Source organism: Mycteria americana, chromosome 13 (genome assembly GCF_035582795.1).
Source record: "Mycteria americana isolate JAX WOST 10 ecotype Jacksonville Zoo and Gardens chromosome 13, USCA_MyAme_1.0, whole genome shotgun sequence".
Lineage (NCBI taxonomy): Eukaryota > Metazoa > Chordata > Aves > Ciconiiformes > Ciconiidae > Mycteria > Mycteria americana.
The window spans coordinates 11,929,737-11,955,242 of NC_134377.1; the positions used below are offsets into that span (position 1 = coordinate 11,929,737).

At 38.5% G+C, this 25,506-nt stretch overlaps 2 protein-coding genes across 2 annotated transcripts in view; both read left to right on the forward strand.

Moving 5' to 3' along the window:
- Positions 1-24: 24 nt before the first annotated feature.
- ATP6V0A2 (ATPase H+ transporting V0 subunit a2) lies at positions 25-18,743 on the forward strand. Its single transcript, XM_075516468.1, has 20 exons — positions 25-380; positions 1,738-1,816; positions 3,279-3,376; positions 4,244-4,381; positions 4,912-5,012; positions 5,738-5,864; positions 6,677-6,759; positions 7,109-7,202; positions 7,529-7,741; positions 8,403-8,553; positions 9,319-9,458; positions 10,459-10,616; positions 12,269-12,359; positions 12,651-12,769; positions 13,237-13,447; positions 14,000-14,119; positions 14,357-14,476; positions 15,687-15,804; positions 16,398-16,569; positions 17,483-18,743. Exons 1-20 carry the CDS (start codon positions 264-266, stop codon positions 17,583-17,585), a joined length of 2,553 nt encoding a protein of 850 aa, XP_075372583.1. The 5' UTR covers positions 25-263; the 3' UTR covers positions 17,586-18,743.
- Positions 18,744-19,092: 349 nt separating this feature from the next.
- Positions 19,093-25,506, forward strand: part of DNAH10 (dynein axonemal heavy chain 10) — a 59,174-nt gene continuing 52,760 nt past the window's right edge. The window contains exons 1-6 of the mRNA XM_075516481.1: positions 19,093-19,330; positions 21,297-21,436; positions 22,252-22,357; positions 23,458-23,573; positions 24,057-24,282; positions 24,990-25,147. Coding sequence (XP_075372596.1) covers positions 19,093-19,330; positions 21,297-21,436; positions 22,252-22,357; positions 23,458-23,573; positions 24,057-24,282; positions 24,990-25,147 — 984 coding nt within the window. The remainder of the gene's footprint in view (positions 19,331-21,296; positions 21,437-22,251; positions 22,358-23,457; positions 23,574-24,056; positions 24,283-24,989; positions 25,148-25,506) is intronic.

A 25,506-nucleotide genomic window follows, 5' to 3' on the forward strand; every position in this document is an offset into this window, starting at 1 on the left:
CGTCAGCCGCGCCCCGCTCCGGCCGCGGTACCCGCGCCGAGGGCAGCGGAGCTCGGCCCGCGCCGCCGCCGCACTCCGCGTTCGCCGCCGGTTGGCCGCCGCCACGGCCCCGCCCCCCGGAAGCAGCTGGCCGCGCTGCCGGCGGCGGGCTGGGGCGCTCCGCCATGGCCGCTGAGCCGCGGGCTCCCGTCGGACGTGTCGCCGCGCCGCCTCGGCGCCCGCCTCGCTGAGCCCCTCCGCTCCCCTCCGCCCCGCGGCCCGCCATGGGCTCGCTGTTCCGCAGCGAGCCGATGTGCCTGGCGCAGCTCTTCCTTCAGAGCGGCTCGGCCTACGAGTGCCTCAGCGAGGTGGGCGAGCGTGGCCTGGCCGAGTTCCGAGACGTGAGTAGCGGCGTCGGGGCCCGGGCGCCCGGCGGGGCTTTCTGGGAGAATGGGGGAGGTAAAAGGACCCTGGGGGCCCGGCGGGTGGGCGACGCGGGGAAAGCCGAGCCGGGCAGAGTAGTTGCCGTCGGGAAGGTGTGGGTTTCATTCCGATGGTGCCATGTAAAAGACTCCAAGACCGCTTCTCTTCCGTCTTTCCCCGACTCTGACTTGCAGATGTGTGGCTGATAGCTATATCGTATTTGCCTGAAAGGGAGATTGGGTGATGGAATGTCAGTGTGGAGCCTCATCCTCCCCGAGAGTCTGGGGGCGTGTTTTGGGATGACTATCCTACTTCTCACACAGAAGTAGTTTAAACTTGGGAATTTTTTGCAGTAGGATCCCGTGGGAGAGCCTGTTACCCACCTGAAGCCACACTGACTTTAGTCTGAGTGTATGTGCGCAGCTAATAGATATGTTCACCCCGTTGACAGATCGATAGAAACATCCTAGCTGTTCTGTAGGCATATTTCTTCAACATCACAGACTGCTGGTTTGTGAAACATGTCTGTTCCTGGAGGAGCAATTCACCTTGGAGGAAGCTACATGTCTGACTAACATAAAATTGGGTTGAGTAATAATTAACCTTGTTTCTGCATTGTCTCATCGTAATTATATGATCTTTGCTTGCTGACTGAGACTTTGGAATTTCTTCCAAGTATTCTTTAGAAATGTAGGTTGCAAAGTCTTTGCAAGGAAAGCTGCGAGAACTTAAATTAACAGCTGGTTAGTAAATACAGCAGGTAGGAGGAGACAAATCTGTAAGAATTATTATATGGGTGCGATGTTTAACATGTTGATGCCATTTCGGGTATCTGACACACCATTTATTCCAGAAATAATGGATTAGTGGGCCTGATTTAAAAGCTGAATAAGTAGTCAGAGATATTGCACACTCATAATATGGGGATGTATGTAAAAAGATTATTTCGAAACTTAACATTTCAAATAGATTCTGTGGAAATCCATCACAAAAATTTGCTTGTAGAAAGGTTTGTTAATTTGAAGTCATTAAGCAGTATTTTAAAACTCTAGAAACCAAGTTAGGAATGTTTTTTTCCAGTAGATCTGGTCATTTTGTTATTTGAGTAAAACTAGCAACAGGCATTGATAATTGTGCTTTAATGAAACCTTGCTATTTGAAGACTTTCTAATCCTTTTAGGTTTTTATATCTTCTTAGCTGAAAAGGACTTTGTAGAAAGAGAGCATGTAGAATACGTGCAAAATTGTGTCCGTGAAGTCACAGAAATAGCTGTGGTTTTTTGGGGGTGGTTGCTGTTTTAAATACCTAATAAGCATTTTGTTCTTCTCCTTCAGCTTAACCCAAATGTAAGTGTATTTCAGAGAAAATTTGTGAATGAGGTAAAGAAGTGTGAAGAAATGGAAAGAATACTTGGTGAGCTTTACTTTCATGTCTGCCCTTTCTCATCTGTGGTGTTATTAAAGTTTACATTGCTAGAGTGGAAGTACAGCGGAGGTTTCAGCTACAGGTTTTTTTTAAATCTTCCCCATCTTGTATGATCTGAATGCTGTAGAATCTTATAAAATATTCATATGTATGAAAAAATCCACGTACATACACTCATATGTGGAGTCTTTATGTAGATTTTTGGAGCCAGAGATGACTTGACTGTAGCACTGAATTGGGTCAGAACATACAAATATATCCCTTAATTTGTGTTGATATGCTGCAGCAGTTCTGAGTGTATCACAGAGTAGTTTAGGTTGGAAGGGACCTCTTGAGATTACCTAGTCAATCTGCAGCTCAAGCAGGGGCAGCTAGAGCAGGTTGTCCAGGACTGTGTCCAGTGGGATTTTGAATATGGAGACTCCACAACCTCTCTGGGCAACCTGTTCCAGTGTTTTACCACTGACCACGGTTTCTCGGTTTTGTGAGTTGTAAAATTTGCTTACACTACGACATGTATGTGCTAAATACAGATTGGGGTGTTTTTAAGCTCAGCGGTGAAGAAGAGTTGCTAATGTGTTGCTGATAAATAGTTGAGACAATTTCAGTATTGACTGCTTAAAACTCTGCTCAGAAAATGGAAGCTTTACTCTGGATATTTCCTTGACTATAAGATAAACTCTGTTTTTCGTGTTACGTAACTCAATACTGTTGAACTTCCAAGCATCCTCAAAAATACCTCAAGTTATTAATAATTGTATTCACATGGTAGTTAATGAATAGAGAAGAGTATGTAGAGCATTACAACCAAGATGCAGATTTCCTCAGTGTATCCTGAGGAAAAGTTACCAATGAAGGATTCTTTTTATTGGAATCTCTCATCAGAGGCATGTGCTGGTCATGCCAAACCATCCCAGTAGCTATTTTGGCCATCTCTGTGCCCAGCATGAGTTGCATTTGTTGTCAAGGTTGCTTTGTTTGCCTTGTTTGAACACTTTTTATTCCAAACATGGGTCAATGAGCAGAATGTCAATTTTTGGCAGATGGCATGATTAGCAGAAAGTGATATCTGGCAGCAACAAAGAGATTACTATGAGATGTTAAAAGCTTCTTAAAAAGCATTTGTGGCTGGAAAATTTCAGTCAGAGGACTCTGAAGATAGCTTACTTCTGCAAACTTCCGAGACAGAGATGTTCTGTGTATTTTATTCCTAGCACTCTATAATCCCCTCTTTTTTTTTCCTCCCTTTTTTTCCACCCTTTCCTTGCATTCTTTTTGAAGACTCTAGTGTGTGTGTGTTGTTGCTAAAATAAATGAATAAAATAGCTAGGGCCTGATGCAGCAGTGTGATCAGCACCATCAATAACAGCTGGAGGTCAACTGTGCAGCATTCTAGGAAGCATAAGGCAATACTGTTTCCTTTCTGATTGTGTTTTTCTTTTCACTCCAGGGTATTTAGTACAAGAAATTAAAAAAGCGGATATTCCACTTCCTGAAGGAGATGTTGCTCCTCCTGCCCCCTTGCTGAAACACATTTTAGAAATCCAGGTAACTTTTCCACACTACAGATGCCAAAGGTGTAGCTCTGGATCTTGGAACTTTATTTAAAACTTAATTAATTGCTATCTTATTACTTATGACTTAAGTTATAGGGGCGTGGCAGGGGGAGCAGAAGCCTTTGCTTTTGTTTTTGTCAAATTTTCTTTTCTTTCTGCCAGTGTTACTTCAAAGACTGCCGATGAGGATTTGATAATAACACAAAATTCCTGTGAAAGGGTCAAAGCTAACTTAAGGGGTTTGCAGTCACCTGTTTTATTTTGATGGATTGGCATATTACACTGTTTCAGGCAAATTGTTGTCTATTGATGTAGTTCTTCAGCCTCATTTACTGCTTTGGGACTTAGCTAAGGCTCACTTTGTGCATCCAAAATTTCCAGGGTGTGTGGGAGTTTTATATGCCCAAGGCTCTGCAGGTTCCAGTGCTGGTTGCATAGCAAAACATGGTGCTCTTTTCTCTGAATGCTTTTTCTGGTATTATGTTAGAAGTAGAAGCCTGTAAAATGCAGATATAATTTTGAATGATATTCTGTTTTGCTGTAATTCTCTTAATAGAACAGATAAGTGTCTTGTACCTTGTACTATCTGAAGTTCTAATTCCAAGTCTGCATTACTTAGCTCAGACACAAATTAGGGTCAGAACAGCAGATTTAACAGATGCCAGTGGAGGATCAAGTGTACTCAGTACAAAGCAATCTTCGGCAGACTGAGGAATAAAACCTATGGAGCTTAAGTTAATTAAGAAATTGGGAATCTCCCATCATTGCAGCAAATTGACACGTGCTTAAAATTCATCCTCCCCTGATTTCCAAAACAGTATAACTGATGCTATGTCATTTTCTTTTCTCCATGTCTTAGGAACAGTTGCAGAAGCTGGAGACAGAATTGAGGGAAGTAACTAAAAACAAAGAAAAGTTGAGGAAAAACCTGCTTGAACTGACAGAATACACATGCATGTTAGAGGTCACACAAAGATTTGTCAGGAGAACAGCTGAGGTACTGCTTATGTTGTTTGGCAAGGATTGTGTGTCATGTGGCATTTTTGCATACTGTTAGTAGTTCTAGTTAAGTGCGTGACTTGGTGTTGGGCTTTACAGCACTGTACGTTGTTAGTTCTTATTTGTGCGTTGTTATTGTACCTAGAGAACCTGGCTGGCAACCTCTTGTGCTAGGCTGTGCAGCCCTGAACTTAGAGGAGCTTTGTGATTTCTCTGTTGAATTGTTTGAATGTTGCTGCTGATGCCAACTGAAAGTGAAGGCGTATTTGTGTTATTTTGATGCATAGATTGTGCTAAGAAGTGCTAAGAAATTTACCAAATTTACCTTTGCAACACTGACTATAATTGCTAAGAGCAATGCACTTGAAATCCCAAGATCTTTCTGTTGTCTGAATTGAACACAGGAAAGGGTTTTATATTTTTATTGAAATAATGTACTTAATTAGCTTTTCTTCTTTATAATAATAAATGAATGAAGATGATTTTTTTTTCCTGAAAGCTATGAATGATCTTTCTTCTATTTGCTAGTATGAATCCCATTTACATGCCAATTATGAAGAATTTCCATCTGTGGAAAATGAGCCATTAGTGGATTACAACTGTATGCACAGACTGGGTGCCAAGCTGGGGTAGGTATGGTTCAGTCCCCGTATGGCAGGTTGTCAGTGTGTGCTGTTTCAACACTGCTTGATGAGCTGCTGTAAATAAGGGGCCGTCTTCTTAAAACATGGGATATAGTGTGACTCTAGTGATTTAAGATGAGCCAAAGAGTTTTAGATGGGGTTGGAGTCTGGCCCAAATGTACCTTTGTAACAAAATTGGATTATTTGAAGAGATAAGTAGGACAGCACCAAAAAAACTGTCACAAAACTGCTGTTAAACCAAGTATGTGTGTTAAGGAAAATCTCTAAATGCTCGAAATCAGTACTTCTACTCTGTTTTTCTAGGATAAACACACAGTGTTTTAATTGCTTGGCAGTGTCAGTTGTAAATGTAACGTTATTAATGGTATTGCCTACTTGCCTTTAAAATGATATATGGATACTGCTCTCTACAACACCATTATGAGAGGGTATCTTACCAAGAAAAAATTAAGAACCTTACTATCACAGAAAGAAATGACATCAAATATAATTCTAGTTGTGTGCTCAGGCCTACAGTCTGTTTGTTTTCCAAATAGAAATTGAGTCTATTTTATATACCAGTTACTTCCTGTTCAGAGTGACGCTTCCTTCGCTAGAGATGGTGGATGTCAAATTATTGTGACTATGTGATCCTGACTGATGACGTACTCCGAGTTTTTAATTTTTCTTGTGGATTTTAGCTTATTTTTCAAACTCTTCTTTTTCCATAGATTCATATCTGGGTTAGTTCACATAGCAAAAGTTGAAGCATTTGAAAAAATGCTGTGGAGAGTCTGTAAAGGATATACTATTCTTACCTATGCAGAGCTGGATGAATGTCTGGAAGATCCAGATACAGTGAGTAAACATTGTAACTATCAGTTTATTTTGTTTCTACTTTTCATAAGACTTGGAAGAATTGCTGCTCAGGTCTGCCTGCAATGAATGAATTACTTCCCAGTGCCCTTGAAGGGAAAACTGTTTTAAAGCATTAGAACTTGTAAGTCTTTAAAATTAGAGGTCTTGATGCCACCGTAACTATAGGAGTGGCAATTAGTTTATCATGGTTCAGCATGATGAGTGCAGAACTTTTATTGTGGAATAGTAGTGACTTTATGATTGGCTACCTTGACCAAAATACGTGGCATAAATGGCTGCTTGGATATTTATTAACTAGGTCTGTACAGTGCACTACCTTTTTAATAATAATTTTTTTGTTCATTCAGTAGTTAAGGAAAAGAAGTCTGGAGTACAGTTGGTCTTCTATGAAGTTTTTTCTCTGAACTTATAAAATTCACTTTTGTAAATCAGCAATTATGGCTGCCTAATCTGTCACTTTTAAATTTTGCTTCGATTCTAATTTGTAACATTTTAAATTTTTAAGACTTTTTTGTTACTAATAATTCTGAGATGGTAAAATATAATATCTCTTTGATTTTTCCTGAAGAGTTTTTCTGTTTTTCTCTAATATACGAGAAAAAAAAAGAGAGATATTGGCACACTTGAATTTTTTTTTTTTTTTAATCTTCACTAAAATGGTGGAAGGTTAATGCTACTAACACAGCTTTTTCTAATCATTCAGATTTGTTAGTTTGCTCTGTAATTATATCACAGTGGAATTGTTGGTTAAAAACAAACTTCATCAACTGAACTTTTTTGGTTTTTTTTAGGGTGAAAGCACAAAATGGTTTGTTTTTTTAGTGTCCTATTGGGGTGAACAAATTGGCCAGAAAGTTAAGAAGATTTGTGATTGGTAAGAAGTAAAACTAATATATATAATTTCTTTATACCTGGATTATTTTCTTGTAAGTTTTCCCCTTGCTCCCCTTCCTTGTAAGTGTTGATTTTTAGGCAAGGTTTTTGAAGTTAAATTTGTTCCTCTCCCCCCTTGCATCTAGCTTTATAATTATGCAGTATACAAATAAACGTATGAGTCATTTTATCTGCAGTCCTTATTAAGTACAGGCAAAATACTGACTCTCTCGGTTGAATCTGTTCCGTGGTTATTAAATGGTGTGTTGCAGATTTGACTAGGGCATGGGGTTGGGTTATTTGTTTTGTTTTAGTTTGGTTATTTAACACAAACTTCTGTCTTTCTGTAGCTATCACTGTCATGTGTATCCCTATCCAAATACCATGGAGGAGCGCAAGGCAGTTGTTGAAGGACTAAATGTTCGTATTCAGGATCTTCATACTGTGAGTAAATAACGGTATTCCCTTTGCTGTAGCTATTACACAATAGGAAATAATTTGACAAATCGCAGTATTAAATACATGAATATGTTTCTAAAATACCTACAGCTTTGGATCCGAACATGACTGTATGTCATGTCCCTGGTCTCGTGTTGCCTGTATCTATTAAACTCCAAGGCACTTGGCTTTGATTTTTGTTTTAAGCAACGGTTAGTGTGGCCTCCTACAAATGTGATCCAGCATTGGCCAAATACTAGGTGCTCTTACTGTGGTTAACATAACCACTGTTACATTTTCAATGAAATCTTTTTGTTTTTTCTTGGACAAAGGTGCTGCATAAAACTGAGGATTACTTACGCCAAGTCTTGTGTAAAGCATCTGAATCCATCTATACATGGGTTATCCAAGTGAAGAAGATGAAAGCCATTTATCATGTACTCAACCTGTGCAGTTTTGATGTCACAAATAAATGTTTAATTGCTGAGGTTTGGTGTCCGGTGGCTGATCTGCAGAATTTGCGCCATGCGTTGGAGGAAGGTTCAGTAAGTCAGCTGAATGCTCACTGATGTTAAAACTTTTGTCTTGAACTAACTATATGGATAAGGAAAGAAAATAATTATTTAAAATAGGCTAAAAGTAGGCACAGGCAGGTCTGGGTCTCTATGAACTCATATAAAACTATTTCTTTATTAGCAGAGCCTTTATTTAGTGTTGTGTTGGTTTGGGTTTTTTTGTGGTTTGTTTTTTTGGGTGGTTTTTTTTGGTTGTTTTTTGTTGTTTTTTGTTTTTTGAGTAAGAACTTGTGTTGGACCCAAGTCTGACTGGGCTCACAATGCTATTTGCAGTCAAGTAGAGGGTGCTAATTCCCTTGTATGAGTTGAGTTGAGTGCAGCTCCATGTTTTACATGAGGGAATTTTTAGGAACAATTCTTTGTTTTATGATATTGAATGATGATTCTCGTTTTGGTATTTCATATAAAGTAAGGCTTAGAACACTGTACATAACTAGTGTTTTTAGAGGAACAGATTAATGTAATTTATTTTTTTTTAGAAAGCACAAAGGGATAAATGTTAAACTTGGGGCTTAATTTAGGGATGTTTCAGGATCAGTGAAACTGCTGATCGAGGAAATTTTTTCACTTTGGTTAGGTTAAGTATCAGCTGAGTTTTATATAAATGTATCTTCTTTCTGACTGCAATTAGAGGAAGAGTGGAGCTACAATTTCTTCATTCATGAATACCATCCCAACAACACAACCTCCTCCAACTTTGATACGTACCAATAAATTCACCTCAGGATTCCAAAACATTGTTGATGCTTATGGAGTTGGAAACTATGGAGAAGTTAATCCAGGTTGGTCCTTCTGAAATCTGAACTGTGAGCTGTGCTGTCATTACTGCTTGCCTTGTTGCGTGTTTAAATACCTTGCTGAACTGGACACTAGTAAAGGCAAAATGGTGACAACCATACTGCTGATTAGTAGCCATTTTAAAATTTCAGTAGCTCATCAAAAGTACAAATGGTGCTCCAAGCAGTAAGATGGGATTTGCTTTTGATGAGTTGTTTTAGCATTAAAGATACTGATAATAGCTGTATAATGTTTCTTCATATGCTTTATCTTGGGTAAGATATTTAAGGGAAAAAAGAAAGCTTTGGTAATGGCTATTGATCTTACTGAAGCGTGGAGCTCATCACTTGAAAAAATCCAGCTTGTTGTATAGCCCAGTTAATTGAATGTCCTTATGTATTTTTGAAGCTATGTTGACTATGTCATGCTGTACAGGAGAATGTACATTATAGTACAGAGCCAAAATAGCCATGGAGGAAGAACTGTTTGTTTGGTTTTTATTTCTTGGGCTCATATTGTTATCCTCAGAATTGTCAGCTAATGCTCAACTGCAGAGCTGTCATTATGAAGGGATATACATAAGCAAGCTTTAAACTGAGTTAGATTTATAGTGTGAGGGAAAGGTCTATTAGCAAGGGGGGAAATGTCTTTCAAACTTAAAGCTGAAAACTGTTTGAAAGGTTTAAGTAGTTGAATTGCTTAGGCATAATTCAGATCGCAACATCATCTGTTGTGCTTTGTGCCTGAAATCTGTTATGTTGTCATTTCAGCTCTCTATACCATCATCACTTTTCCTTTCTTGTTTGCGGTTATGTTTGGAGACTTTGGGCATGGTCTACTAATGTTCATATTTGCACTCCTGACAATACTGTATGAAAACCACCCTAGATTACAAAGATCACAAGATGAGGTAAAAGGAATTACAAATAACTTACTCCCCATCCAGTAAGATAACTTCAATTGGATAGTTACTGTGTTTCTGAAAAGTACTATTTATTGCACATGTATTAGACTGGGGTTTTTTTCCTTTGTTTCGGGATTTTCTGTGTTTAATCTTGAGAAATATGGCAACGTTAATGTGATATCTTAACAAACTATTCACTTACTTTTGAGAGGGCAGAAATAATCAAGTTGGAATGAAAGACTGACAAAAATTAGTTGATACTGTTGGGCTTGTCTTTCCTTCTGCTAGGGCTACTTAGTGATGCGTGTGTCTTACAGAATGTGTTTACAGTGACTAACATGAGAAGAAAATGATTTTTCAAATTCCGTCGTCTTATTGTTTCTGAAAAGGAGTTGTAGTTTGAAATTTATTAAACTTAATTTTAACTAATTTTTTAATGATGTGGGGTTGGAATGCAGGAACACGTGCATATCTTATTAGAATTATGTTTAATTAAGAATGGCTGCAAATGACTAACTTCTTGAAAACCAGTCCTGGGAAGGAAACGTGGTTTGAAAAGACTATTCGTTAGTGTAACAATGCCAATGAGAAAAGTCTCAGTTTGTATCATGGGAGCTTGTGTGGGGACTTCAAATCTCTGCATTCAATTTAAACCACAGTTGTCTTTCAGAATATACTTCTTGCTGCTAGCTCTATTTCCTAATGCATATAAACCTTTGCATATAAATCACTTGATGTAAAGCTCTGAATGTGGGGAGATGAACTGCACCCATTTGGTGACTGCCATTTCTAAATTGCATATTCACATGCTTAAAGCAAAATTCTCTGTGTTACATCTTGGTTGGACATAGGTTTCTTCATATTTCTTAATGACTATTCACAAGAATTTTTATTTTTTAGAAGTCTTGGTATGGCCAAAAATGTGTTTGTCTTAGGAATGTGTAGATAACAATTGTTCACATAGCAGATGATGTTCTCTATTTTTTCTTTTTTCCAATACTTGCAGATAATGAAAATGTTATTTGAAGGCCGATACGTTATTTTATTAATGGGTCTGTTTTCTGTGTACACTGGATTGATCTATAATGACTGCTTTTCAAAGTCATTAAATATATTTGGTTCTGGATGGAATGTTTCAGCAATGTTTGAACAGAAGGTTTGGCGGTGAGTAGCATGCCTCTGTTTGCTATACCATTAAAACAAAAATGTACTTCCTGCAACAGTTTAGCCCTTTTGCTCACCCATTTTAACCATGCTTTAGTGAGAGTAGTAAGTAAATATAGTGATATCTAACAAAATCTAGTTGTTAAGGTGGTAAGCGCTAGTCCGCTAAGGGCTAAGTGATACATCTACACTTAAAATAAAAAAGGCAGTAATAGCTATTTAAAAACAAAAAATTTGAATTGCTTATTATCTTAAACTGGAAAATCCACAGAGAACATGATGTCTTGCAAAACCACTATCAGAATTTGATTATATTTAATTCAGTCAATCTATCAGGTTAATCTCGTATTTATCAGTGCTGCTTTACTGGATTTTACATGTCCTCACTCGCCTGGAATGTTTTCTAGAATATTATCATTTGGTATAGGTGACAGTCAGTCTTCTCCTGGAACAAATTCTGTTGCAATACCCTGATGCTATATGCTAGCTAATAATTTTTAGTCATTAAAAACTGCAGCTGGTATAGTATCTCTTTATTGGTAGTAAGAAATGGGACCTAATTTTATGAGGTGATATTTCTAGGGTTTATTCAGTCTCTAAACCTTCTTAGGTGTGTTTTGCATCTTTTTTTGTGGTCTCACAACCGTGTTCTTATGAATGGCTGGAGGCTTCAGTAGTACTGTAAAACCCTAACAGAAGGCACTAGGACTTTTGTCTTGTTGTGTATTCTTTTTATTCATAAAAAGCACACTGCCTCCTGTGTTACGGTTTTTCTTTATGCTAATGGTTTTAATTTATCTCCAATTACTATATTTTCCAGGAGAGGTTTCTGAATATATATATCGGATTTTGAGAGGAAGAGAAAACACAGGGCTAGTTTTGGACAAATTTGTCCTAGGTCGTGCTTCTGGAATGAATAGCCAAGCAGCATTAGCATCTACTGTGAAGAAATTAACAATTAATGAAATAAATTAATTACTTAGCAATCATTAGTCTTTGCACAGCTTTTCTTGGTAGTAAAAAAAAAAGAAAAAAGTAGGCTATGTGAATTATCAAACCCACTTTTTCGCAAAGTGGGATAACTTCATTGTTATGAGGTGTCACGGCCCTTTAGTATTTAAACGTTCACAGCTTGCATTTCATTTTGCCTCAAAAACAGGAAGTGGCTTAAAATAGTAGAGTCAAAACCACCGACTAGTTAAAATGTGAACAGGTTGTTGAGTGCTGCTGTGTTAATTAAACACGATATGAAGCTAGAGTGGAAACTCATACAAATGCAAAAGGGAAAAAAGACATCAGTTATTCTTTGGGTGTTTGTTAGTGAATTTTATATAAAAGCAAATAGCGTTTTAAATGAAACTTTCCATTCAAGGGGAATGAGGAATAAAATCCAGAATCTTTTCTTTCAGAGACAGTTAGTGAGAGTTAAGCCCAGATTGTAAGTTTCTATAAATTATTTATTTATTTATTTTGGTATTGTTTTTATTAGCCAGGCCTTTTGTGCTTAGAAATCCTTTTATTCTTTGAAAGACTGACAGTAGGTGAGCTAGTCGTATAAAGGAAAGCAGGAGTAGTGTCCTGCAGAGCTGAAAGTATATGTTGTCACTGTGTTTAAACACGTCAGATCTGATTGTGTTTTTCTTTCTCTGCAGTCTTGAGGATCTGAAGTCCAACCAGTTTTTAACACTGGATCCAAATGTTACTGGTGTATACAATGGAGCTTATCCCTTTGGAATTGATCCGGTTAGTTTTATGCTTTTAAATTATCCATTTGTGATGATCAATCAATTAGATTTTGTTATGTGTATTAGGAAGATAAACATACTATGGAAGAAATACATTTCTGCTTGCATTCTCCATTCAAAAAGAGCTTCTCCCTTAATGAGTCAAAAATCTAACTATTTTCATGAAACTCAAATTTCAGTTATGATCCCCATTTGAGGTAGAATTCTGGTCTCCAATAGGGAAAGGATACTGTTTTATTTCTTCTATTACACTGTTCTTTAATGCTGATTTTTGTCTTCTCTTCTTCAGATCTGGAATTTGGCAAGCAACCGTCTCAGTTTTTTAAATTCTTTCAAAATGAAAATGTCTGTGATTTTTGGAGTAACTCACATGACGTTTGGAGTTGTATTGGGGGTATTTAACCACTTGTAAGTACAAGAAGTTAAGATAATATTAACCTTATAGTTTTGTCAAGTCTTGAATTTTAACAGTTCATCTGGTAAGGGAAACTGGAACAATTTTTTTAAAACAGAATAATGGTAATTGTGAAAACTGTTCTTAAAAAAGACAGTAACAGAGAGATCTTCTGTCACATACGTAAGATGGTGGATCATTATTATGCCAAAAAATCTGAAGACATTTATTAATACAAGATTTTATTTCACTTGTTGCTAAATAGAAATATATGCCTCTTCTGGTCTTGATTTCCACTGAAATACCTGATTAAAATTTCACTGAATATGAAGAAATCGGCTCTGGATTCTAATTTCGGTCTTGCTCTTTAAAAGTACTGGGTACTGCTCTGTTTTATTGAAAACATGTTTGGGCTACGTATTTATCCTGATCTTTCTTTGTAAAACTTATTTTTCATTTTTTTCCCATTTTTATCTTTTAGGCATTTCAAGAAGAAGTATAATATTTATTTGGTTTTTCTTCCTGAACTTTTATTCATGATGTGCATCTTTGGCTACCTTGTGTTTATGATCTTCTTTAAATGGTTAGTGTACTCTGCAGAGGACTCTACATCTGCTCCTAGTATTCTGATTCAATTTATTAACATGTTCCTGTTTCCTGGTGGTGAAACAGAGGTCTTCTACACCGGACAGGTTAGTAGTGTCCTTACAAACTTCTGAAGATCCTGCTGTTCCCTATGCAGATAACACTTTACCAGTCATGAAAGGCTGATGGCTGAGTGTTCCCCTAGGAAGGGAATGTATCAGACTAAGGGGAAATTGAACAAACTTTATGATTAAATAACATATTTACTCTTTAATTGGTTGTAAGATTTTACGTAGTGACTTGTGAAAATACCTGTTTCTTGAACAAAATCTCCCAGGTTAAAATTAAGGCTAGAGAACAGAGTCTCATGCTTGTAATGTTGATGCTTTTCTGTGTGCTGTAAATAAGGCATTACTGATACTCAGTTAAGTAAGATTAATCTAGAACCCAGTCCTGAAGATGCTGGATGTCTGTAACCCAATTTAAGGACCTGACTAAGTAAAATACTTAATATGTGTGTGTTCAATTTGGAGTACATGCCCACTGAAATCAGTAGTACTTTTCTTACTCTTAAACAGGCCTTTAAAGGAAAATGGGAAGGCTTTTCCTACTTTTGATTTTGTGATCTAATCTCATTTTTTCTTCCCCCCTCCAAACAGGTTGCTCTACAGAGGTTTTTACTTAGCATTGCTTTTCTTTCTGTTCCTGTAATGCTTTTTGGTAAACCACTCTATTTATATTGGTTGCACAGTGGAGGCCGAGGCATTAGAATGTACAGGGTAAGTATTGAGAGACACACATTTCTTCAGTATAGAAGAATTCAGCTGGTGTTGTATCGCATATAGAGTAATGTCCTCACTAGGTATTTCTACTCAACTTGGAAAGTTTTTGACTGCAACACATAATAGTGCTTTGTTCCTCTAGCTCTTTTTGCCTTTGCCTGCAACTACTTTAAATAAATTTTCAAAATTACACTGGCAGTCCGTTTAAAGACACAATATGTTTCCATTTTGCAGAGTGGCTACAAGCTAATTCGAAAAGAAAGTGAAGAAGAACTTTCTCTGCTGAGATGTCATGATGTAGAAGAAGGAAGCAGTCATTCAGACAGTGGGCACAGAGAGGGGGATGGAGAGGAGGTAATGTTTTTACTTAATCTCTAGTTTGTATATCCTTAAAAGCACATTAGAAGTGGAAGATCAAGAAGATAACCTGTACACTGAGTCCCTGGAAGTTTTCAAGAAAATCAGCTGAACCTTTACAAAGACCTTGATGCCTGAATGCAATTTACTTATTTTTATTTGTTGCTATTTTATAATTATTTATTGGTATTTTCAGATTGCTACAGTAAACCACAATCTATCTGTAGTGGAGAGCAGGAAGAGTGCTTTAATTGCATCTATAGACTTTACATCTAAGACTATAGTTTTTCTTAAATTGAAGAGTGGGATAAAAATCCTGGGGTTTGTATGGTTTTATGCATTCTTAATTTTAAGGCAAGAGGATGACTGTGCAGCTCCCTGTTAATTAATCTTAGCTTTTCATCCAGCCAAAAGTCTTTTTATGTCTGCAAATCACATCTTGTGATGAGGATTATTGTTAATGAGAGTTGGGAGACATGAGCTACATTCCTAATCCCCAGCTATTGCTGCTGTTTAGTTTGGCCAAATCTTTAGAGGTCTTGACTGATTCCACTGATTTCATGTGAATTGAAAGACAAAAAAGTGCTCCAGTTTCCTGGTGTGCACACTATGTATAGTACTTGCTTCACTGGGGTAGTAGACTCATACTTCTTATGTATAGAAAATACAAGATTTGTTTGCTTAAATAAAATGTGTCATGGTTCTGTGCAAAGTAAGTGTTAGTCTTGGAACTCTTTGTTAGCAACAAGTACGTATATTTAGAGTTTACAGTATTAACATAGTTATTTTTCTATCACTAGCATTACTAGTAACTAATCCTGGTTTTAAAGATGCAAAAATTGACATTTTAAATTTACAACATCAATAGAATGGGAATTAGAACCATGACTGGTTTTACTACTTAGAGTTTTCAAGTATTAGATCATATTCCTTGTGGAAAACATAAATTGCATTCATTTTTATCTATCAACAAAGTAATTGGGGAAATTAACTGGAAAACTATGGCATCTGATTCTTTTTTTAATGTTGTCTCTGTAATAAGGATCTTAAACATTAGCGGATCTTTTTTTACTCGATATGAAATCAATGTATTACCCTTTAATGGAATTTTTCTTTCATGTATATTAAGCTTTGCAGATGAATGTTTTTGTTCTGTCATACTGTACTATGTTGTTTGAATGGATACAAAAGTATTTTTATATTTTAGCTTAATTTTGCAGATATTTTTATGAATCAAGCAATTCATACCATTGAATACTGTCTAGGATGTATTTCTAATACAGCCTCGTATCTGAGACTCTGGGCATTAAGTCTTGCTCATGCACGTAAGTGAGGGGTTTTTTTGGTTAGTTGGTTTTTTTCATCTGTCTCGAATTTTTTTAATGCTGGTTAGAGGGGAGCTGGCCTGTTGACTTGATAATACTATGAAATTATCTTTTCTTAATTAAAACAATTCCTTGTTTAAACTAATAATGATCTATGGAAAGTCCCCAAACTAAAATTGTGACTTACTGTTTGGAATCTAGTAATTTTCTTCATTGATTGCTCTGTGTTGTAAAGGGGCTGATTATCTGAGCACAGTTGTTACTGCACATAATAGCGTATCTGTAGTCACAGTACTATTTCCTGTTTTCCATTGACTGACCAGTTTGGAAGATATTTAGGCACTTGCTAAAGTCTTAGTGTCATGGTGTAAAATGTTGACATCAGTAGATCTCATTTTGAAACTGAGATGTACCTTTGAGTATTTTGGGGGAGGAAGAGGGGGGCAACTAACTGGGGGTGGGGGGGTTGCTTATAGTTCCCATGCTCAGCAGATCCTGTAATACTGTTTGAAGTAGAATACAGGTCAGTTAAAGTAGCTCACTGGGTGAATGTGTGCAGTATCAACACTAATTATGAAAACTTTTTTTAATAGAGTTATCAGAAGTTCTATGGCAAATGGTGATGAGAGTGGGTCTTCGTGTGGATACAACGTATGGTGTCTTACTGCTAGTCCCTGTTCTAGCCTTTTTTGCTGTGCTAACAGTTCTTATTCTTTTGGTCATGGAGGGGCTTTCTGCTTTTCTCCATGCTATACGACTTCACTGGTAAGTTTTAACTCTTCATTTTTTCTTTATACCACTTCAGCATATACTGGCTTGTTTAAGAGGAATTTTTGTGTCAAAATATTAGGTGCCTTATTAAAAAGTACAAAATTCAACAGCCTAATGCTACTGTAATAGACTTATCTAATCACATTAAATAAATGGCTTGTTAGTTGAATGTGATTGTTCCTCTGGAATATTTTCAGTAAATTCAAATATTATATTGGCTTATGATGCATATTAACCTCTACCACATTCAGAGTTGACAAACTATGAGTACATTTGATTTATAGTATTGCAGCTTTTCATACTGTAGAATATTAGTAATGTGGATAAGTATTTTTAATTTCAGTCTGGTTATATCACTGAATGGCTTCAGTCTATTTTATTTATTTGGTTCAACAGAACATTTATATTAGTGAGCAAAACTTTTGCTGAAGTGGGGCTGCCAACCCTGAAGTATTTTAATCCTTTCTTAGTCTTAATATCATGAGCTCTGCACATTTGAGTGGATTCAGAGAATATTTAGTTTGAAACCTGATTAAATTTACAGTATAAGAAAAGGCAGACATATAGTATATAAACATATGAGGCAGGGCTGTATGCATTACAGAGTATAGTCCTCATGCTATTGTATATTTGCAAAACAATTAACTGCAACTAACTCGAAAACAATTAGTAAGACAGAAGTGAGAAATGAGCCATTGCAGCACAATGTCAGTGTGTTTGGGTCTCTTGAGAAACATGAAATTTGCCTGGGACTGTGATAGGAAGGTTAAATAGCTGCACGGAAAGCGTAAGTGACAGGGGTAGGATTGGTTTTGTTCAGCCTCTTGTGTTGCACAGTTCTGTCCCTTGACAACCAGTCATTTTGGATTAATATACAGATTCTGTTTTTTTTTTTGTCTTGTTTCAGGGTGGAATTTCAGAACAAATTCTACTCTGGTGGAGGATACAAGTTTACGCCTTTCTCTTTTAAGCACATTTCTTTACATTTTAATAAAGATGATATGGCATAGTTTGGTTGCTGTCAGCAGAAATATTTGGAATTGTCTGCAAATAATCATGTGATTGGATCTCACCCATGAATGGTTTCCTGTAGGACAAAGTATTTTTCACTGATTGCCTTATAATGCAGCCAAATAATTCTGTAATATATACCTCCCACAGAAATACATAGCAGATCTGGAGCATCTTGTAAAGTATATAGGTATAAAATGTACATTTTTCTTGATAAACTAATGTTGTAAATTAATTTTATTCTTTAAAAAAAGAAAAGTTGTTACTGCTTGTCCTAAAACCAGTGTAGGCATTTTTTTTTGTTGAGGCTGTTTATTTTCTTGAATGGTTACTTTTAACTTATCTAAAAGACTTTTTATCATATTAAACATTCATTACTAATCACATACTTAAGCAAGCTACCCTCTCATGCACTTTGGGAACAATTCAGCAATGGAACAGAAGCAATGTATGTGTTCAATAGCTATTCCAGAAGGATTATGAAATTTATACGTAGCAATGCAACATGCTCTTTTTTGGCCATATTTAAAATTGCAACGAAAATATTAACTGTTTATTCTGAGTTCTGCCCAGAGTTACTACTTCAATCTTTCAGAAGCCACAATGATATTTAATGTTATGGAAGAAGGTAGGATTAGAAGTGGAGACTGGAAGTATTAGCCCTCTTATTTCCCTGTAGTGAGGAGCTTTTTGCTACGTGCAGTTCTGCAAAGCCAGATGGGTACAGCCCATCGCTTACGGTGACCTCCATGGGTAAATGCCTCCGAAAATGGGTAAATGTCTGGATGAGGACTCAAATAAAAGAATCAAACTGTCTACAATGAGTTTTTATCCTGCGTTCTATTTTTACAGTGTGATCCCATGCAGCATTTCTACTCCTAGGAATAACTTTAGCATGGGGAATGAAGAATGGGCCTCTATCTGTGTTTATGTTTGGCTGTAAGGACATACATACTGTGTTACTTACCTGATGTTGAACCAAAGTTTATACTGAGTAGGTGGAAAGGGGTCGTTTTGTATTTTTTTTTTTTTTTGTATCAGTGTGAAAATGGGGATATTATCGTAATGTTTTAACATCTGTGCCATAAGAACAGCCTGAGTTAAATTTTGCATTTGTTTCATACTAATTCCGAATAAAACCTCGTTTGCGCTGTTCAGAGCGGGCCCTGATGTTTGTACGTAGCCCTTTCCCTGCACCTGCCAACGCCGGAGGGGGACGGCATTGGCCTGCGGCCCGCTCCCCTCCGCGGCACCCTCCAGGCGGGAAGCCCTTCCTCGTCCCCCGTGTCCCCTCTGGCTAAGGAGCTCCCTTGTTTCCCGCGGGGTGCCCGGGGCTGAGGTAAAAGAGCGCCCGAGAGGGGCAGCGGGAACGTCGCCTCGCGAGGCGGGCGTTGGGCGGGCGGCGGCCTCCTGAGGCGGGTGTCGGGCGGGCCGCGGCCGTCGCTCCTCCCTGACCCGTTGCCGTGACCACCGGGAGGCGTCGGGCGGGCCCCGGGGGTTGCCGCCATGAGCCTGGACGATGTGCGGCTGCAGTGGCTGCGGGACCGAGTGCTCGCCGTTCTGGGGCTGACCGATCCGGCGCCTTTCGAGGAGCTGCTGAACCGCGGTGACGGCGAGGAGGCACGGACTGTGCTGCTCTTTTTCGACCGTAGCACCGATGACGGGGACAATGAGAGTGAGGCAGGCACGGCGCTGCTGCTGCTGCGGGCCGAGCGGTGCAGCAAGGACGGCGAGGAGGCAGCAGGTGAGGTCCCCCGCTGCCCTGGCCTGCTGAGCCCTGGGCACTGCCTGACCCCGAGCCCCTTCACTCTGTCCTTCTGCCCCAACTCCCTGTTTCCCCCTCCCTCGGGGCTCTATTTGTCCCATCTGCTGAGTCCTAGCCCCATTACCCCTGTCCTTACCCCTTTCCCTGCCTCTCCATCTCTTGGGCTGTGTCCAGTCCTCCTGAACCCCTTTTATCCCACCTGTTTCCAGACCTTTCTCTTCTCTGGTTGTGCCATCCCCACTACGGAGTGGTTCTATGATGCTTTCCTCCCATTTTGTGTGTGTGCAGACACAGGTGACACAGATGAGTTTGCAGATAAGCAGCAGGAGGAAGGCCCAGATAATCTATTTCCTGAGCAGTTGACTGAAACACCCTCCTCTGTGGCATTGGAAGGAAGTAGGTGGTTTGAGCAGCCGAAGTGTAGTCATTGCAGGCCATACTGCCATGGGAGCTAAATGTGACTAGATAATGTGGCTCTCTTAAGCAGATGTAGCGGTATCTGTAACATCGACAGCTTTTCCCAGGAAAGCAGATCTGATTTTGTGGATGGTATCCTGGGCAGCGTGGCTAATTAATGTTTTCTCAAGAGCTTCTGCCTCAGGATGCTCCTTTGAAAGAAACCTATCCTAGTTTGGTTCTTCTGTCTTTTCCAAACAGATGGAAAGGAAGAGACTGACTGGGATGAACAAAATCAACACACAAACACAGATCTTCCATCCAGTCTTTGCCTGTGACATCTTTTACTGGCTTTGTAATTTCAGATTTTTAGGGGTTAATTTTATTAAAATAAATAGAATGAATATGTTCCCTTTAGTAGGAATGAATTAATTCCCCTGGTTTTAAGAGTTACAAGCTCTTCACTTTATTCTGAGGTAGTTTATTGAGGATAAAAGTGGTGGTCCTGTACATTAACCACAGTATTGCAGAGAAGCCTTTCACAAAAAATTGGAAAAAAATAAAGGAAAAGTGATAGAAAGGGCATCAGAAGAGAGCGATGATTTTCCATGGCTCAGTGATTCACTTCTCTTCTGTGCTGTCAGTATCTGTGTAATCCCACAAGCTTCTGAAACAGTTACTTGCAGAAGTAAAGGGTCATGGCCTGGTATTTTATAGCCATAAAAGAATTTTGTTCATATTGTGCAAAAAAGATAGGACCATGAAAGTTAAGTGCTGAAGCCTGGTGTGGGTGTAAGTAGACTAAAGGAATGATAAAATTCAACTTCCCACTCCGCACCTCTGAATGGAGGCAGCTGCAATACTGCAGGTTAATGCTCAAAAGCAGTAAGACAGGGATAATTATTATTGCTTGATAATAATATCAGCACACAAAAAGGGGCATGACCTTTCCAGCTGGGGATGCAGCTATGCCTTTTCCACTTCTTTTAAGTGTCCAGAAGCCTGTGCTGAAAGGGGAAGAAGACACGGTGCACCTTCTGAAAGACAGTATAAAATAAAGTTTGAAATTCTTGACTGGCCCTGGAATGCATGCAGTTGTTCCTGTGTTACAGTGTCTTCACCGTCACTTCTTGGGCATGATGTAGCTAATAACATTTTCCGCATCACAGATCTGGCATGACAAAACCCTTAATTGTTTGCATTTCCTTTTACAAAGTAGCTTCATCTTGAAATGTGTTAATCTACTTATTTTGTTATAAAAGACCAATTGCGTTGGAAAATGCTGGTAAGGATATTCTAAACAAAGCCCAGTTACCTGGGGAATGCAGTGTAGTCACTTGCATATTTGGATTCAGTACTTCAGCAATAGTGCTGTCCTATGGGAAAATGTACGATTGACACCAAGTTTTGATGGCTAGTTGTTGAAAGGTGATGGAAGATGGAAGAAAATGCTCCATCATTTAGTTTGAGAAGAAAATTGGAAGGATCCATCTTATATGCATGGAATACCTGTTCTTTAATTGAGTTCTCTTGTGTTATTCTTTCTTAGGGATGACTCAGAAAAGCAAGACTCTGCAATCTACAGACAATGAAAGTGTGTCAGGTCACGTATCAACTCTCTCTAGTGGGTCTGAATTGAGTAAACTGGAGCAAAGATTTACAACTGACAGTATGGAACACACACTGCAGGTAAGTCTGTTGTATTTCACTCTGTTCTTTTGTGGGTATGAAGATGCTGGCTTTCTGATGCAAATGTTTCGGTAAACTGGTAGGCAAATTAAGGAAGTACAGTGCAGAGCAAGTACTCAGAGCAGAACAGAACATTTTACAAGGACAGGAATTTCCATTCAAAACCAATGGCCTGTGGTGTCTGCCACAGCCTCTGACATTGACTGACAAGACATTGCAAAGGTAATTTATTTGGCAAAACACTACAATTTTTGGTGAGGAAATGCAGCAGTGAGTTACTTGGGTACCACATTAGCTATTCCCACAGTTGCTTGTAAAAGAAAAGTTGCAGTTAGAATAATTGCTAGATAAAGACACCATGGGAGGACCACGTAAGGAATCGTGAACAAAGGCTTTTGTACCTCAAGTCTTTTACCTAATTAGATGGTCAGGATGGAGTCTGGAGTTTCTAACTAAACCTGGTTTATGACTGAGATGCAGGTGGAAGGGGAGTGGGTGCTTGCACGTTCTCAGAACGGCATGGGGGGGTGGGCATTTAAGTGCTTTCTGGTTTCTTATGTTTCAAGCACTAATGCTTTTAGTCCTGTTGGTCTGGAAATCAATATTGTTTCCAAAGCTGATGATTTTTACTGTTAGCTGGGTGATTTGTTAACGTTTCATTTATGTTAGTAATTTACTTGGACAGCAATGTGAAGATAATGGAGTTAAACTAATGATTCTGTCCTATTGCTCACAGCAGGAAAACATTTTCTTGCTGTTAAGAAACATGGCAGCAAACAGTAATAGTCATACTTCCTTTCTATTTCCCCTTTCAGCTACAAGAACAGAAAGTTGACAAAGTGCGCTTCTGCGTGGCTCTTGATGAAATTCCTGAAGAATTTGTGTCAGATCTTACTGTTTATTTTCTGAGAGACACCAAAGGTATGTGCCCTGAATAACTGCAGGCTCAGTGTTTTCAGTCTTTACATTAAACAGTACTTCACACTGAGAAAAGGTAATAGTGACTGGGATTCAGGATAGTGCATATCCAGCTTAATTAACTCGGTACGAATACTCTCAGAGTACAACCAGGAATCAGGAATGCTTTTCGTATGAAATTTACGGAAAGTTACACGTCTTCCGCATTTTACCAGTAAGGATGAAGCTTTCATGCTGCACTCAGAGGAACTAAGAAGATTTAGTTACTACAACTGCTAGAACTGTGTGAAGTGTTTTGAAGATGAGGAGCTGTATGGGAAAGTTAGACCGTAAGGTGGTGATAAGCACAACTGGGGTATCAGACTTCCTGACCTGACTCAAATTCTGATACACAACAGCAGCACGTTTCATTCTGATAGTTCATACTTTTATCCTAAAACCAACGACAACAGTTATTCCAGCATCTGGAGTAGCTCTGGTTCTGGTCACAATCAGACCTCAGTATCTAGCTCTAGCCCCATAGGAAACAGCTTCTACACTAAAGCAAACAGGTATTTCCACACTTATATGCAGGAACTATCAACAGTATGTTAATTCTAATTTAGTGCCAGAGACTGGCCCCAGCATAAGCATTTATGTGGGCTCACCGAGCAGTAACATGCATGATTTGAAGCTACAAAATATTTTGTATGTGCCTGTTAGTTTCAGTTTTTCTAGAAACAGGACATTTGAGAAAAAAAGAAAATTATGGTAATGTATTTGGTCATTTTATGGCAGTTCTGTGCAAGATTTTCCTGGTCTGCCTGTAGAATAGGAGTTCAAACCAAGGCCACTGTTTTGTTTGAACAGAAAACCATTTTGGAACTATAAGGGTGGATTGTAAAGACTTAGAGTCAGGTGATGACACTTAAGTATTTTTCTGCCCTTTCTGAAAAGGCACCTGCACTATTAGAACCAGCACTAGTTTTGGAAGTGACTTGCATCAAACGTAGTTTATTACGAACGCAGTTTGTTTTATTGGAGTTTTAACTTATTATGGAAAGGACTTTATGTTTTCTGTATCAAATAATTAGATTTATGCTAATTGTTTGTATCCTGTTTAGAAAGAGTTACTGAACCTAATGACCTGCCTGAAGCTAATGAGGTTCTTCCTAAAGTGATAAAGTTTGGTGTACTGACTGATGATACTCTTTTGATGCTAAAGAATGCCATCTCACAGGTAAATGTGTTACAGCTTTTATATATGGAGTCTTGAGTGTTTCTAGGAGTGATTTGCCTATTTCGTATTCTGCTGACCTTATGGACTATGCATAAGAAATAGTAATATTTAAGGAGTGACGTTCATATGCCAAAACGAAGTTTTTGTTAATCCTTATTTGATATTTTGATTCCCAAATTTTTGTGAAGATATGGAGACGGGCATTATTTCATTGCCTGGCCCTATATGAGAAACATTTAAGAGTGTGACACCAGATACCTTTATTTTTGTGCTGATAGACTTTTGTAAAAGCATGCTGGAGCTATTCCCCTGCAGAACTTGTGGTAGAGAGAATGATGCTAAAGAGGTGAAATGGAAGGAGATGCTCTTTAGTTTAAGAAATTAAATTTTAGAACAACATATCCAATGCTTAAGTGAATTGCTAGTAAGCTGACTTATTGTTTTCTTTTTTAATATGAACTACCTAATCTGTTTGAATTATAGGTGTTTTCACCAGCCCTTTCCTATAGTCAGCAGCAGACTGAGGAAACTTCCTTTCATCCAGATAGTGAAAACACAGATTCTGAAAAAAGGAATTTACTTGAGACTGAGCTTGCAGAAAAGAAAGAACAACCTGTGGAATACTGTAATATTCAGAGGAGGAATGAGATTCAAATGAACAGGCAAAAATTCTTAAGTGTTACTCAGCAGGCTATACAACAAACTGTAGGTGAGTGTTCTCCCTATGCCAGCACTGTGGTGTTTAGAGTACATGACAGTAGGAAGAGGTTCACCTAGGAATGGCTTTATGTAGAATAACAAATACATACAGTTTCTGGGGAAGCTCCAGACCTGATTAAAGTTTCTCTTTGCTGATAACAGTAGTATTTTTACTGCCCTGAAGCATAGCAGGCAGTATGGAGAAATGCATGAAATCAGTGATAGTCTTTCAAACAGTCTGGGCTAAGCATAGGAGAGAGGGTAAACACGTCTCATTGCTTACCAGTGTTCAGGGGACTCAGGGCCATAGCAGGGTGTAGAAAGTGGTAGACTGAATGAGACTTTCACATGTTGTTTAACATCCCTTCTCTGACAGGGGCTACTGCCATGCCATTAAGGAGAGCGTGGTGGCCTACAGTAGGCAGAGTGATAATCTTCTTCAGCAAAGCCCTAATCCTAATTCTTAATAGTTAGAGATTGGGTTAAGGCTTGAAAGCTGAGAGCTTTTAGTTTATTTATATGACTATGTCTTTGCACTGCGTTAACTGTCAAGCAACTGAATGTATTTTGCCATATTCTCAAATAGGCAGAGCAGGTGGTATGTTACCTATCCTCAAGTAGTGAACAAGATGGAAGGCATAAGTCATTTCAGTGACGTTACTTTACCAATGCTGATGGAAGAAGACAGTTAATTCTATGTGCCTTTTCTTCCAATAGGAGATACTAAACTTGAGATGCCAGCAATAAATCTAGATGGAGAAGTGACTGTTCTTGCCACAGTTCCAGAAGTGGTTGAAGCTCTGGAAAGTTGTGCAATGACGTGGCAGAAATTAATATCCGCAGCTCTAGAGGAACAACTGAAAAAGGTTCCACAGGTAATGTTGCCTATAACACCAAGCTTCTTTCATTCCTGGAGACATTGCTTCCTTTCCTCACAAGAATCTCTTTGAATGGTTTGTGCTCATTTTCAATCCATCTTCATGTTTGATTGTTGGAAAGCCATTTACTAATTGATGTAAAGTAGAACAAAAGTAGTGAGGAACTGTGTGACTCTGGGAAATAGAATATAAAGTAACTCACTGCAGATCCTACCCACACAAGATAACTGTGGAAAACTAAGGCAATTCTGTTATCTGCACTTCATTTTTGGCATATGAAGGTCACTCATTAAATATTACTATTTCTTATGCATAATCCATAAGGTCAGCAGAATACTAAACAGGCAAATCACTCC